This window comes from Pangasianodon hypophthalmus, chromosome 29 (genome assembly GCF_027358585.1).
Source record: "Pangasianodon hypophthalmus isolate fPanHyp1 chromosome 29, fPanHyp1.pri, whole genome shotgun sequence".
Classification (NCBI taxonomy): Eukaryota; Metazoa; Chordata; class Actinopteri; order Siluriformes; family Pangasiidae; genus Pangasianodon; species Pangasianodon hypophthalmus.
The window spans coordinates 4,342,997-4,358,706 of record NC_069738.1 but is presented as its reverse complement, the minus strand read 5'-3'; the positions used below and the strand labels follow the sequence as shown (position 1 = coordinate 4,358,706).

At 40.0% G+C, this 15,710-nt stretch overlaps 1 protein-coding gene and 1 long non-coding RNA gene across 3 annotated transcripts; one reads left to right on the top strand and one right to left on the bottom strand.

Annotated features, from left to right (window-relative positions):
- Positions 1–6,044: 6,044 nt before the first annotated feature.
- On the bottom strand, positions 6,045–13,523 carry slc25a38a (solute carrier family 25 member 38a). Its single transcript, XM_034301527.2, has 8 exons — positions 12,949–13,523; positions 12,146–12,216; positions 10,900–11,024; positions 10,223–10,307; positions 9,344–9,523; positions 9,017–9,185; positions 8,580–8,746; positions 6,045–7,422 (listed from the first exon to the last, which is right to left on the bottom strand). Exons 2-8 carry the CDS (start codon positions 12,158–12,160, stop codon positions 7,300–7,302), a joined length of 864 nt encoding a protein of 287 aa, XP_034157418.2. The 5' UTR covers positions 12,161–12,216; positions 12,949–13,523; the 3' UTR covers positions 6,045–7,299.
- On the top strand, positions 13,033–14,677 carry LOC128317707 (uncharacterized). Of its 2 annotated transcripts, none has more exons than XR_008301262.1 (3): positions 13,033–13,155; positions 13,230–13,403; positions 13,478–14,677. It is a non-coding gene; the product is annotated as an uncharacterized LOC128317707 (long non-coding RNA). The 2 variants fall into 2 exon arrangements; XR_008301261.1 differs by having other exon boundaries at positions 13,230–13,427.
- Positions 14,678–15,710: the final 1,033 nt, after the last annotated feature.

Here is a 15,710-nt window from a genome sequence, read left to right as displayed (position 1 = left end):
ATAATTTTAGTTGCCATGCTTGTTTTTTGCTCTAGCTTATGAAGTAGTTTTACAATTTTACAAGATTTTGCAACTCCCTGAGTTCTATTAATATAATTTGTTCTCAATTTTTAAAATTTGGTTTCATCTGTTAAGTCACTTTACAAATTTTTCAGCCTGTGTGTAAGGAATAACACACTCCATTGTGTACTGTTACAGGAAAACAATCGACAGTGTGGTGTGATCAAGCGGAGTTACTTTAAAACCCTGAGGTTGATTATTTCCCAGTAACTTCACGTCCCTTGTGTTTTATTCCTCTTATATAACAGAGGTTCATCGATTACAATTTTTATTTATTAGTACACAATACATCATATGTTTATTTATTTAATTATTTATTTATTTATTTTACATCCATGAAATAGGTGAATTCCGAAATAAGTATGAGTCCTGAAGAATTTTTCTTCATTCATCCCTGTAGCTGAGGATGAAGATAAAGATGTCAGCTGTGAGATTGTTGCATTGTGGTGATGTGAAGGCTAGCCAGCTGGTGAGTGTAAATTTGTAGTGGCACAGACCAATAATGCAAAACCCCAGGAAGGCAGAAGACTCTTTTTATAATATTTTTTTTTATTAAAATTAAGGTGTTGTGTAGGTTTGTCAACATTAGCTAGCTCTCTCACACACACTGAAAGACTGATTTTTAGCTCAGCCTTTTGCCTTATAAGTTAAATATTGATGATCTTTAAATAATTTCCACACTTTCCTATATTCGCTCCTACTTCTTGCCCAAACTGAGGCTTTTAAATCACTCATCATGGGGTTCAAAACTCTATCATTAATAGCTTGAGCTGAATTGATGAACTTTCCTCCACTCACATGTGGTGTGTAAGCTGAATTACAGGCTTCTCAGTACAGTGCTACACCACTAGATGTCCTTCACATGCTCTAACACACACACACATTCGCTCAGGGCCTCCGTGTGTGACGGACGGGTGGCCCATATTAAGACACGGGATGGAGTGTCCATATTAAGACAAAGACCATATTAAGACAATGGGAGACGGCGAGTCTTCTGCGAAACACTGTGAACTTTGTCTGTTTGCTGAGTGATAGAATGTTCTGGACGCAATGTGTGCTCAGTGATAGAGCACGTTTCACCTCTAAATATCATTTCAGGGATAAATATGAAAAGGTAGATACAGGATGAGTGAATTAACACACTACTAGATCAGGAGTGTGTGTGTGAGAGTGAGAGAGAGAAAGAGAGAGAGAGAGAAGAATAAAGAGTGGGTGTAAGATCATTGTGATTGAGGGGTGGTTGTGTCAAGGTCATGATCAGGGTGTAAACAGACGGATAAACAGAACAGGAACGGGTAAATAATCCTACAACTAAAAGCAGTCCTAACGTGAATGTGTAGTGTGTGCTGTAAAAGAAATAAAAGTAATTGCTCCTCAGAACAGAGAATCTTATAAGAAAGTATCTGAATATTCAATTCAATTCAGGTTTATTTGTGTAACACTTTTAACAGTAGACATGATCACAAAGCAGCTTTATAGAAATATATCAATTCCGGATAAAGCCAGAGGAGACAGTGGCAAGGGAAAAACTCCCTGAGACAATGTGAGGAAGAAACCTGGAGAGGAACCAGACTCAGAAGGGAACCCATCTTCATCTAGGTGACACCGGATAGTGCGATTATAAATAATTCCCTTCTGTAACTGTGTGAATATATACTCTATACACAACAGTACAGTATATACTGTATATTTACACCACAGCGATGTTGAATTCTGGATCCTGATTGGTCAGAAGGTGTTGATTAGTTTTCTGTAACAGCAGCTCTGACAGTAGTGCAGCTACAAATCACAAGTTTATATTAATGCACTCGTTCTAATACATTATTGTTTCTATAGTAACGACTTACAAGGATGACTGGATTAAAAAAACGTATAATCGTTGATATGGAGAAATTTTCTGTTAGGAGACATGTGTTAACGTTTATGGAAGGAGTCTCCACCCCGTCGTTCGTTACATGCCCAAGTGCTGTTCCTTACATATCAGCTGCAGAAAAAAATCCAGCTGTAGAAATGCAGTCAGGCATTTCTCTTTGAAAATATTTCTTCATTTTTGTAGACTATTGAAGGTCATGCTGAAACTGAGTTGAAGCTTTTCGAACACTTTTTGATTAAATTGTAGTAAATAACTTCAGAGCAACCTGTTACAGAAAGAAGTAGACGAAGAGTGACGTCAAATCTATCAGGACTATTGCTGTGTCATGGGTTTCCTCAGAGCGGTGTGTGAGTGTGAGGTGTGTGTTCTGTTCTCTCCTTATCAGTGTCTGTAAAAACCCTGAACGCATGATAACAACGAGGCCATCGTGCATGCGGAATGTCCGATACAGAAATTCAGCTAGACATCATACATACAGTGTGTCATGTAATAGAATGTAAATTACTTAGTCATTTACGTTATTTACATTTACATCATTACATCTGCGATTTGAAGTCATAACCTACTGATCAATAGCTCTGAACAATCAATAAACCACCACAGAATAATAACTTCTTATTAATAAATTCACTCGCCTATGACATATATATGAACGGCCTTTTATAAGGAAACAGGCAGAAATCTGACTGCTAATCTGTTTTCATGTTTAGCTTTACTGCTAGCTAGCATGAGCTATTGTATAGTATTTAAATCTATTCCTTGCTGTAGACAGGTTTATCAAAAATAATAGAGATACAGATGAAGTTTAACAATCACCTTGGGGTATTTCACATAAGAAAGCAAATGTGAATCATTTACCAAGTAAAATGAATAAGAGCGGTACATGTTAGCATATGTAAGTGCTAAGGCAACTTTCCAGAATATTCCTATTGAGTTGAACTGAATTCAGAGCCAGAAAGCTTGTTTCATGAAAATAGATAGAAGGATCACTGACAGCTCAAAACAAGAGAGCAAGGATTCACTTTTCACAGGAGAAAGCTTGGAGAATGTTTTTTCATTTAATGTTGGTTTTTATGCGGGAGTTAAAGCAGGCTAGCGTGATAAGTGTACTGTTTAATGCTGTTTAGCTTCTCTCTAACTCGACCTCGGTTCTTAGCTAAATAACTCGACCTCGGTTCTTAGCTAAAGTCCTTAATATTTACTAAGTTATGTGAAGTTCAGAAATATTCAATTTTCAATCAAATTTGTAGCTGGATTGGATTTAGTTCATCTGTTAGGTAACTATGCTAGCTTGAGGCATTTTTCACGTTAGCATTTGCTAAAATTGTTATGATAACATTATTATCAGTTTATGAGGAATATGTTGGAAAGATATTTTTACATGAAGATTATACTTTGTGATTTTATGTAATGTTCGTTTGGGTTTCGGGTTTTATACGTATAGTGGGGTCCAAAAGTCTGAGACCACGGTGAAAATCCAGGATTTTTTCCCCCCATTTAAAATTGGAAAATAAACAAATTTTTAGAATTTTGAAATATTTAAAACAAAGAAAGTGTTCAATATCTTGAATATTTAATATTCATGATTCTGCACTATTTCTAGGTCACTATTTAAATGTAAGCAAATTTGTAATATTGACCGTGTTAACTGCTTTGTACAAAAGGTCAAGTGGTCAAACATGAATCATAGTGGAGTGTGTGTCCGCTCAAATGCGCCGTCATTATCCAACAAGGGGGAGAGACCGAATACTGAGAAATTCACATAAATATTTCTGAGTCAGGTTAATATAATATATAAGATTTAATAGTTAATATAATTAATTAAAATGAATCAAATCAAATTATTACATTTCCTAAATTAAATAAAAAAAAAAAAAAAGAATGCAAACTGGAAGCATTTTCACCATTGGTCTGACCCCACCGTGTGTGTGTGGGTGTGTGTGTGTGTGTGTGTGTGTGTGTGTGTGTGTGTGTGTGTGTGTGTGAGAGAGGTTTTTATTATGGTTATAGATTTAGTAGTTCTAACATGGCTCTTGTTCAAATCTTACAGGTTGTTTTATGAAAATTTTTGTCCTGCTGTACATTTTGAAATCTCCAGCACTGAAATTGAGTGTGTTGCTATATTTACATTTAAATGCAGAGATGATGTCTGAAAGAAAGCAAAATTTTTTTGGAACATCAGCCACATTTCTCCCCAGACTTCTCCATAGACTTCTCCATGTGGCTGGAGTGTCGACATATCAAAGTAGTTAGCAACAGCAGCTAATGCGTCGTCTAGATTTACGTAACCATGCGAAAAGAAAAAAGAAAGAAAAGAAAAAGAAAAACCTGAAGTTTGACCTGTTTGTGCTCACTTCTACAGCCTTAGACTGTCTTTCTTGCTGAGCACATTCAAGTTGCGTAAGATCTAGTACTATTAACTTATCTATGTCATGTATTGGAATGTCATTGAATTGTCTGATGCAATACACCCAGATAATACGCCAATTTCAGAAACAATTTGTGGTCAAAAGTCTTATGTATATCTTTTATATTTATTGAATTATTGTAAATGTATTGGTGCAAAATCCTTAGCTGTAAATTAAGACCCTTTCAAATACATTCCGATTTTGCTCCAGTGAAAAACCCCCACAGGATTAGGTGTGTATTAGCAGTGAGTCAAAGCGAGTGGACGTTTTGCAATCTGCACCATGTTTCACGTCCTCCTCTGATTGGCTAATGACCTGATAAACCACCTCGGATGAGAGTTGAAAGGTTTTTAAGATTTCTGCCTTGCTATAGGATGTGTTACTGTAGTAATACTTGCAGTAATCATCAAACTTTATAACTCAAAGCAATCCTAAACTAAATCACCCTAAAGTGAGAATAGAGTGTGCTGTAGAAGAAATTGTAGAGTTTATTTTATATAAAATTCTCCCCTAAAACAGGGGATCTTATTAGAAGATTCAGTAAGACGATTCCAAAAATAACATTCCTGTAATGTTTTAAAAACCTTTCCTCTAATAATGGTTTGCTTCACAATATTATTAGAACGTTAGACAAAAGAGCAAAACAAGGGATTATGGAAACCTTCTCATTAACATTCCTGCTACTAAAACTATCACTACTACAACTAATAAAACTGTTACTACTGTAACTACTACTGCATCTACTAGTATGGCTGCTTCTACTGAACAACTACTAACACTACTAGTAAAACTATTACTCATACTAAAGAAACCTACTACTAGTAAAACTACTACAAACACACAAAATGTACTGCTAGTAAAATTGACTACTACAACTGAATCTAATAGCACTGCTGCTATTACTAGGTATAAAAACCTACCGCTACTGAAACTGTTAGTATTGCAACTACTACTAAAACTAATAGTACTGATGCTACTACCATTCAAACCTACTTCTAATAAAGTTTAACTACTAAACCACTAGTACTACCACTAAAACTACTATTAATTTACTACTACAACTACAAAAACTGCTACTCGTACTAAAGAAAGCTACAGCTAGTAAAACTATTATTGCTGATATTACTTGTAAAACTATTACTACTTCTACTAAAACTACTACTACTACTACTAGTAAAACTACTACTGCTGCTAAACTACTGCTTATAATAAAACTACTGCTAGTAATAGTACTATGTATACTAAAAAGCTACCGCTGCAATCCCTTCTACTAAAATCACTACTACTAACAGAAATATTGTAAGATTATTAAATTATTAGGAAATTATTAAATGTTTATTTATTAAATTATTATTAAATCAAACCTTCTCAGACCATCCAGAAAGCATGAAGTACTGAACATTCAGCTGGATGTTTTTATTCATTTTGCATTTAACTTTACACACATTACATCATGTGCAGCGTGTTACTGCTGTAGTTTTTTCTTTTTGTGACAAACTGCATGATCCTACGTCTATACAGAGCAAAACTGCCTCACCTGTGTGTGTGTGTGTGTGTGTGTGTGTGTGTGTGTGTGTAAAAAAGCTAGCTAAGCAAAAAACACTCTGATAAGATCACAGCTCCTGCTGAATAACGCTTCTGTAACTTCCTGTCGTTTATCTGCAGGTCAGATTGACATGTCTGAGACTGCAAATAACCACAAGGACGATAAAATAATTTTTTTTTTTTTTTAGTAAGTTAGCAACTGCACATATAAAAAACATTAATATATTAATATGAATTGTGCAAACAAAAATAATTTATCACAGTACTGAGACATTTGATAAACTGATAAAAAAAAAAAAACTGTCATTACTGACGACACGGCAAAATTTTTTTCATTCAGCGCTGTCTCACAGGTTATTAAAGTCTCCTCCAGCAATCCCGCAAACGAGAACAAGAGACACACGATTTAATGCACAGTGATCAGACTGAAATATAACATCACCTCTCTGTTCTACAACGTGAAGTGTAGATTACACTGAATGAGATACTGATCGTCCCATGATGTTGCTTTGCTCATATTTACTACTGAACATCTAAAGCAACTATAAACACATCATTGTTGAATTCTCAAAACTGATTGGCCAGAAGCAGTTGATTTAATTTTCTGTAGTGAGAACTTCAACAGAGACTTGAACAGCAGACATTCCATGTAATCTGGTGAAGTTTTACATAAGGAGATATTTAAGGTTTATTCTGACTGGCTGCAGGGGGAATGAGTGTTTATAGCTACTGTAACGTTACTATGCTATAATGCACTTACACTTTATAGCCAGTCAACGTCATGAACTCGTACAAAGCTGAAGTCTCAGACAGTTTGTTCATAAGGTGCAGTGACGCTCTCCTGGACACAGATGTGTGTTCACGCATGCATTAAAAAAAGTGTGTTTTTAGTGCACAGCATCACATTCATGAATGCAGCTCTCCCGAGAACTTTTAGCCATTACTGAGATCTTACTGCTGCTCCTTTATCTAAACACTGAAGGTACAATAACAGCAGCAGCAGCAATGCATCTCAGTATCAAATGAACACTTTCCATCCGACTTATGAATTATTTGTCGCTATCAGGGCACTTTGATGCGTCTTCTCCCCAGTACTGCCCGAATTTCCAGGAAACACGTCCTTGTTCCAATCTCAATTCTCAGTTGTTTGTACAATAATAAATCTTCACCACAGTGCTGAGTGTAAACGGTGCACTGTAGATGTCTGGGATTTTAAAAAGATCATTTGTTTCTGAACGTAGCGTCTCTGAAGCAGAAACATTCACTCTCCATCTCCTGCTGTCTCAGAGACCCGAGCAAACTCTCTCATTCGTTCATATTTCAGTCTCCATCTTTCTCTTCTCCGTTTCACGCTCTGCTTTAATCCTCTATTCATCTTTCATCTGGGATTTTCTCCATCTCTGATTCTCTCTCTCAGGATTTGAGGCCCATTCGAGCCATGAGCTGCTCGTACACGGTCCAGGCCATCGCCGCCATCATCGTCCTGCGGAGACAGCGAGGCACGGCACCACGGAAAAACCCAGCCAAGCCGTGCTCCTGAAACACACACACACACACACACACACATTTACAACCGATCTACTGAACATTAAAATGAGTTCAGCTCCATGTCATTAACCTGAAAGGGTCTGAAAGCAGATCATAAATTTATGATGACGGAAAAAGGAATGGAGGTGTGTAAGCGAGCGAATGTTTATACATTAACCATTTCCAGTCTGTGTACTAAAGTAACCCGGAGTAGTAAGAACTCGAGACAGAATGAACAGTGTTAACCTTTGTCCTGTCTTTAGTGAAGAGAAAGAGACAGAACAGAAGACTAACCGTGGGGATTTCTCAATAGGACGCCTGAAACTAACAGTAACTTGTTTCACAATATTAAACGTAACTATAAACGGATTTAAAAAAAAAAAAAAAGAAGTACAGCACATTCTTTTAATTAATTAAAAACTGTTATCTGCAATTGGCAAATTGCTGTGCTATAAAAGATAAATAATAAAAAAAAAACTTCAGGACATGCTGTTAAAGGATAATAATCAACTTCAGAGTGGTAATGATAACTCTGCTTCATCACACCACCCTGTCGCTGATTAATTAAACAAAGTCCTTAGTAAGTGTACAGTAAATGGATGTATAACTAATTATAAACTGTACTGTATAATTTTTTTGCCAAAAGGAAAATTAATGGTTGAAGTGGAATTTCAGGAAGCGCTCTGCCAAACATAAATCGTCGAATCCTATATCAGGATTTTTCTATTCATTTCTCAATGTGTTTAGACTATGATAGAAATATTGCTTTGATTTATCAGCATCTATCCATCAGGCCATTGAGCGTTATCTATTTTTAATCTAATCTAATCATTATACCTGTTGTGCCTGTTTGGACATAAAGTTTGATATTTATTTCACATGATGGAGAATCTTGGAATGAGTCGTCAGAAACAGCCATCATTACTCATTCAGCCGAATATGAATAAGTTAAATATGAATAAGTTAAATATGAATAAGTTAAATGTGAATAAGTTAAATATGAATAAGTTAAATATGGCTAAATATGAATAAGTGCAATAGAATTCTGACTCTTCAGTCTGATTTCTCAATCGTGTTTCCCCTGATCGTAGCACTCACGCAAGCGAGAGACAGAGATAAGACTGTAGGGTGTTGGTGCAGGTGGAGGTGAGGAGAGCAGGAGTTACCGTGTAGATGTAGGTGAGCGCGTCTGCGCTTCTCCTGAAGCGATGAGGATTCACCTGCATGTGAGTCTTCACCACGTCTGCAGGCTGCGTGAGCAGAGAGGCCAACACTCCGGCTCCAACACCGCAGCTGAAGTTAGCCAGTGGAGCGTACGCTGACTCGCTTATCTCTATACACACACACACACACACACACACACACACACTTGTGATAATGCTGTGTCTACACCTAAACAAACATTTACCCTTTTTTTTAATAAATAAAATCTTCATTTTCTAAAAATAAACTTTGGTGAGGACCAAGATTGTCTTTGCAATCGTCAATATCTTATGTATTTATCACTATGGAGAGATCTGATCCTCACAAAGCTGCTTGCACACACACACACACACACACACACACACACACACACACACACACACACACACACAGTGCTAACCATGAGGCAGTGTGTTCTTGGCCTGGCTGTAGAACATGACGTAGATGCCGGAGAAGGGAGCGTCTCGGAGCAGAGTAGCCGTGAGACCGGAGAACAGCGCTCTCGGCCCTTCTGTGTGACACACACTGCGCAGAGCTCCTACTACACTGCTGTAGTTATAACGTCCACTCTGTACAAAACACACACACACACACATATATATATATATAAAACCACTACTGATCTACATTTATCACTTATCACATACATAACACAATAAAAAAAAAATACAGAAGCATGCACACACACACACACACACACACTCCATGTCATGTTTCACGGTCGTACCTCGAAGCGTGTTTTGATGACGGTGACCGGCAGCATGCAGACTCCCGCTACACACCGAGCTCCAGCACCCAGCAGCACGGCCTCCAGGGGACGCGGCGCTCTGTCACTGAAGAACCGCTGCTTCACACTGTAGTATGTGCTGAAGTAGATTCCCACACCGGGGATACACCGTACAAACGACTACATCACACACACACACACACACACACAAACAGAGAGGGGGATTAAAGCAATGTGGTGTAACGCAAGACATACAGGTCCTTAATGTTCAAGAGTAAACAGAAATGTACACTATACGGCCAAAAGTTTGTGCCCCCCAACCATCACACCCATATGTGCTTGTTGAGCATCTCATTCCAGATTTATTCCCCCGTGTTTGCGGTTATAATAAGCTCCATTCTTCTGGGAAGCTTTCCACTAGATGTTGGAGCGTGGCTGTGGGGATTTGTGTTCATTCAGCTACAAGAGCATTAGTGAGATCAGGCGCTGATGTTGGTGAGGAGGTCTGGGGTTCAGTCGGTGTTCCAGTTCATCCCAAAGGTGTTCAGTGGGGTTGAGGTCAGGGCTCTGTGCAGGACACTCGAGTTCTTCCACTCCAACCTTCACACACCATGTCTTCATGGAGCTCGCTTTGTGCACAGGGGCATTGTCATGCTGGAACAGGTTTGAGCCTCTTAGTTCCAGTGAAGGGAAACTGTAAAGCTACAGCATACAGAGACATTCTATACAATTGTGTGCTTCAGAATTTGTGGCACCAGTTTGGGGAAGAACCACATATGGGTCTGATGGTGTCCACATACTTTTGGCCATATAATGTATATACAGTGTATATATAATGTATATATAATGTATATACATGTGTGTCTGTCAGTCACTCACAGGTGAGACTCCCTTCCAAAGTCCTAGGAGCTTCTCCGTCCTCACAACAGTGAGGAAGATGGTTACCATGCCAATCCTTCCTGAACTAAAACAGACAAAGGAGCCAATCACAATCCGATCTGTAACCAATCAGACAACAGTTCCCGCCCCCTGTCACCATAACCAATAGGATAACTGTTTTGCCCAAAATAAGTGTAGCTAATCAGACTGTAATTTCTACATAAAATGTTACTGTAACCAATTAGATTTGCTCATCCCCAATGCTACTCTATCCAATCAGACCACAGCTCCCGCCCCTAATGTCACTGTAACCAATCAGACCACAGTTCCCGCCCCTAATGTCACTGTATCTAATTACAGATTGTTAGGTGAAGATTACAGCTCCGTTTCTGAAAGAAATACAGTTTTATAATTTGTACTTTGGTGATAAATTTAATAACTACAAGTTTATTTACTATGTCATGATTATTACTGATTTCTACTGCCAATTTCTAGTGCGTGCAGTACATCTGTGTATATGTAGTAGATGTATTTTTGTGTGTGTGTCTGTGTGTGTGTCTGTGTGTGTGTCTGTGTGTGTGTCTGTGTGTGTGTCTGTGTGTGTGTCTGTGTGTGTGTCTGTGTGTGTGTCTGTGTGTGTGTCTGTGTGTGTCTGTGTGTGTCTGTGTGTGTCTCACCCGGGCTGTACACTGTTCTGCAGGGTCTGTAGACGGGTCTTCACCAGATCCAGCGGCTGGAAGAGCAAAGTGGAGCAGGTTCCACTCAGAGAACCACACATGAAGGCTTTAATCACAGGATGAGCCTGTACACACACACACAACCAAAATTTAAAGACTGTAGTTTGAAGTCTATGTGATATTTACAGAGATCATACAAGGACAAGTGTTTATGAAACAAAATACAAGCTTTTAGGAGAGTACCTAGTCTATGTTGCTGTGTGTGTGTGTGTGTGTGTGTGTGTGTGTGTGTGTGTGCCATCAGGGTTAAATATTCAAAGAGTTCTAAGGGGAACGTCTGCTCCGTTAGCGCAAAGTGTACTCTCTGGCAAGAGCAAAGAGTGACGCACATTAGTGAACAAACAAACACACACTACAATCACAACATCCTCCTCACACACACACACACACACACACACACACACACACACACACACACACACACACACACACACACACACACGAGAAGCAAGGAGGCCGTCACAACAGTGAGTGACCCGCCAGCTGCCTCTCTGTGTGGAGTTTACTGCAGGACACACACTTTCTGTACGCAGAAACCCAAGCACATCATCCACCAAGTGCTGTAACATAAGAATAAGCCTGATCTCTCAACCCCAGTGTGGCCGAGGGGAAAAAACTGCTTTAGCAAAGTGGTGTGTGTGTGTGTGTGTGTAAGAGTGTGAGTGTGTGTGTGTACGAGTGTGTGCACGAGTGAATGTTTAAAAGGTTAACTCTATTTTTAACTGGAGGCCTGCATGTGTAAGCAATAAACCTTAGATACCTTCAAGAATAAAAGTAAAAGAAAACCTGTAAAAGTCTGAAAATTAAAATAAAATGTGGATTTGTTAATGATGACTTGTGTTTCATCATCCTGCGTTTCATCAAGTAATTTATTACACTTTTTGAGAAGAGTAATATATATGTATTCTCTCTGTGTTTTTCTGTTAAAAATTGTTTTGTTTTTGTATTTTTTTAATCTGTTCTTTTCTTTTTTAGTTTTAATTTTAATCTTTTGAATCCGTTTCTTTCTCTGCGTCTTTCCGATGTCCAAAAACATGTAACTTTATATATTGCCAAGTCCTCATCCTCCAAAAAAAAGAGGGAGGGGCTGGTAAAAAAAAAAAAAAAACATTATTATAATTATTACTATTACTATTATTATTAGTATTATTGTTGTTGTGATAAAATAATAAAGCTGTGCACTTACCAGAGAAAACTCCATGATGGCAGAGGAGAAGCAGACTCACAGTGTCTCCTGATTCAGGCTTTCTGATCTTCCTAAGTAAAGCAAACAACATAAAAGAGATTACCTTTATTACGTGATGTCACGTGACCTGCACTGGTATGAGCACATGCATAACACTACACTATATGACTATAGGCTGCTGAATTAAATACACAGCGCTTCTCATTAACCAATCAGAGAGCTGGACCATATTTATCATGTGACAGCGCGTGACTGAGCGCATGCTTTGTCTAATAAATGCCATATGATTTATATCATGCTGATCAAATTATATTAAAAGAACAAGAAAGGAGGACTTCTGGCCCCTGGACTTGTTTCTTAAAAACACAAACAGACTGTTAGGAGCCCTTATTTATTTATTTATTTTTTTCAGGGAAACTCCTAGGGAAAATGGATCACACCCAGGGCCGCTCCAAGAACTGGTATTCTCTTGGTTGGTGGGAGGAAACCGGAGAACCTGGAGGAAACCCACTCAGACACGAGGAGAACATGCGAAAGTCCACACAGACAGTAAGCCGTGTTCAGGATCGAACCCTGGCAGTGTGTAGCAGCTACACTACCTGCTGCACCACTGAGCCGCCCCCCGTACGAACAACAGTTTTTATAGTTCCTTTTTTTTTTAAAGGCCATATTGTTAACTTGTTTTTGAAGAATTCTACCAAGGGAAATTTCATATTCACTAGATGGAATGGAAGGAGCTCCTCTGCTGTGTGCTGATCATAAAGCAGTACATGTGGCATGCAGAGTCCTGAGTTCAGACTTACCTCCTGCAGTGCAGCCGCTGAAGAAAGGTCCAGCACGAGGAAGAGCTGCAGGGGTCCAGCACGAGGAAGAGCTGCAGGGGTCCAGCACGAGGAAGAGCTGCAGGGGTCCAGCACGAGGAAGAGCTGCAGGGGTCCAGCACGAGGAAGAGCTGCAGGGGTCCAGCACGAGGAAGAGCTGCAGGGGTCCAGCACGAGGAAGAGCTACAGGTCCAGCAGGAGGAAGAGCTACAAGTTCAGTAGGAGGAAGAGCTGCAGGGGTCCAGCACGAGGAAGAGCTACAGGTTCAGTAGGAGGAAGAGCTGCAGGGGTCCAGCACGAGGAAGAGCTACAGGTTCAGTAGGAGGAAGAGCTGCAGGGGTCCAGCATGAGGAAGAGCTACAGGTTCAGTAGGAGGAAGAGCTGCAGGGGTCCAGCACGAGGAAGAGCTACAGGTTCAGTAGGAGGAAGAGCTGCAGGTTCAGTAGGAGGAAGAGCTGCAGGTTCAGTAGGAGGAAGAGCTGCAGGGGTACAGCAGGAGGAAGAGCTGCAGGGGTCCAGCACTGCTGCTGTAGCGGAAGTGCAGGTCTAGTGAAGGCACGACGCTGTCTGTGTGCAGGATAAACGCCAGGTACAGCTTTATGTAGCTTTAGCGTGTCTCAGCGCCTCACACTGCGCCTTATAACTGGCGGAGGGGGCGGAGCAACAGGAGGCGGGGCGGCTCGGCCCTCTGAACGCCTCGTTTGATTGGCCCTTAGAAGGAGATATGCAAATGAGTCTAAAAAACACTGAATGAACACACCTGATCAGAGTTCGTTCCTTTCTTTCTTTCTTTCTTTCTTTCCTTTCTTTCTTTCTTTGGGGGACAAATAGAGGAATAAGCAAGTTTTACCTGTAATAATAATAATAATAATAATAATAATAATAATAATAATTTATTGATCCCAAGGGGAATTTAGAGTAAGACCATGACATTGCTTTAAAAAATAATTAAGGGAGACATACTGCTTCCTGTCTGCTGATGATAGATTTCACTCTTTTGCTTTATTCTTTCATTAATTCATGACAAATTAAATTCTCTCTCTCTCTCTCTCTCTCTCTCTCACACACACACACACACACACACACACATAACCAGCGTTAGTGTAATCTCTCTTTAGCCCCAATACTCTGTACCATGACTGTAGACTTGTATAATCTGATTAACTTCATTTTGTGAAGACAGAAAATAAATCAAGCCCGAATCTTTTTTTTTTAAAAACATTTGTTCGACTGCAGCGACACCCAGAGTGAAAAAGAGGAAGTGTGTAGCTGTCAGGCAGAGCTGAGCTCTCACACTATTTTCAGCTCTTGGTCTTAAACAGGTGTTTCCACATCTAAGGTAAAATATAAAACACTCTGTAAAATGTTCTAAAGCAGTTTTAAAGATCACACATGCTATACACACCGATCAGCCATAACATTAAATCCACCTGCCTGATATTGCGTAGGTCCCCTTTGTGCTGCCGTAACAGCTCTGAGCCGTCGAGGCATGGACTCCACAAGAGCTCTGAAGGTGTGCTGTGGGATCTGACACCCAGACGTTAGCAGCAGATCCTTTAAGTCCTGTAAGTTGTGAGGTGGAGCCTCCATGGATCAGACTTGTTTATCCAGCACATTGTACAGATGCTCAATCAGATTGAGACCTGGGGAATTTGGAGGCCAAGTCAACACCTTCAATTCTTTGTCATGTTCCTTAAATTATTCCTGAACATTTTTTGCAGTGTGGCAGGGAGCATTATCCTGCGGAAAGAGGCCACTGCCATTAGGGAACACCGTTGCCATGAAGGGGTGTATATGGTCTGCAACAATGTTGAGGTAGGTGGTACGTGTCAAATTAACATCCACATGAATGCCAGGACCCGAGGTTTCCCAGCAGAACATTGCCCAGAGCATCACGCTGCCTCCGCCAGCTTGCCTTCTTCCCATAGTGCATCCTGGTGCCATCTCTTCCCCAGGTAAGTGACGCACACGCACTCAGCCGTCCACATGATGTAAAAGAAAACATGATTCATCAGACCAGGTCGCCTTCTTCCATTGCTCCATGGTCCAGTTCTGATGCTCATGTGCGCATTGTAGGCGCTTTAGGCAGTGGACAGGGATCAGCATGAGCACTCTGACCGGTCTGCAGCTACACAGCCCCATTTACAGCAAGCTGCGATGCACTGCGTGTTCTGACACCTTTCTATCACAGCCAGCTTTAACTTTTTCAGCAATTTGTGCTACAATAGCTCTTCTGTGGGATCAAACCAGATGGACTAGCCTTCACTCCCTAACACACGCATCAGTGAGCCTTGGGCGTCTATGACCCTGTCGCTGGTTCACCGGTTGTCCTTCATTGGACCACTTTTGGTAGATACTAACCACTGCATACCGGGAACACACGACAAGCCCTGTCATTTTGGAGATGCTCTGACCCAGTCATCTAGCCATTACAATTTGGCCCTTGTCAAAGTTGCTCAGATCTTTACGCTTGCCCATTTTTCCTGCTTCCAACACATCAACTTTGAGGACTGTCTGTGAAACTGAGGACTCACTTGCTGCCTCTGATATCCCACCCCTTGACAGCTGCCATTGTACCGAGATCATCAATGTTATTCACTTCACCTGTCAGTGGTTTTAATGATATGGCTGATCAACGTATATATACACACATCCTAATATGCATCCTGGGAAATGCAAACTGTCAAGCTGAAAATAAAAAGCTTTAATGTGTTAAAAAATAGCAACAAACTAATATTCTTATG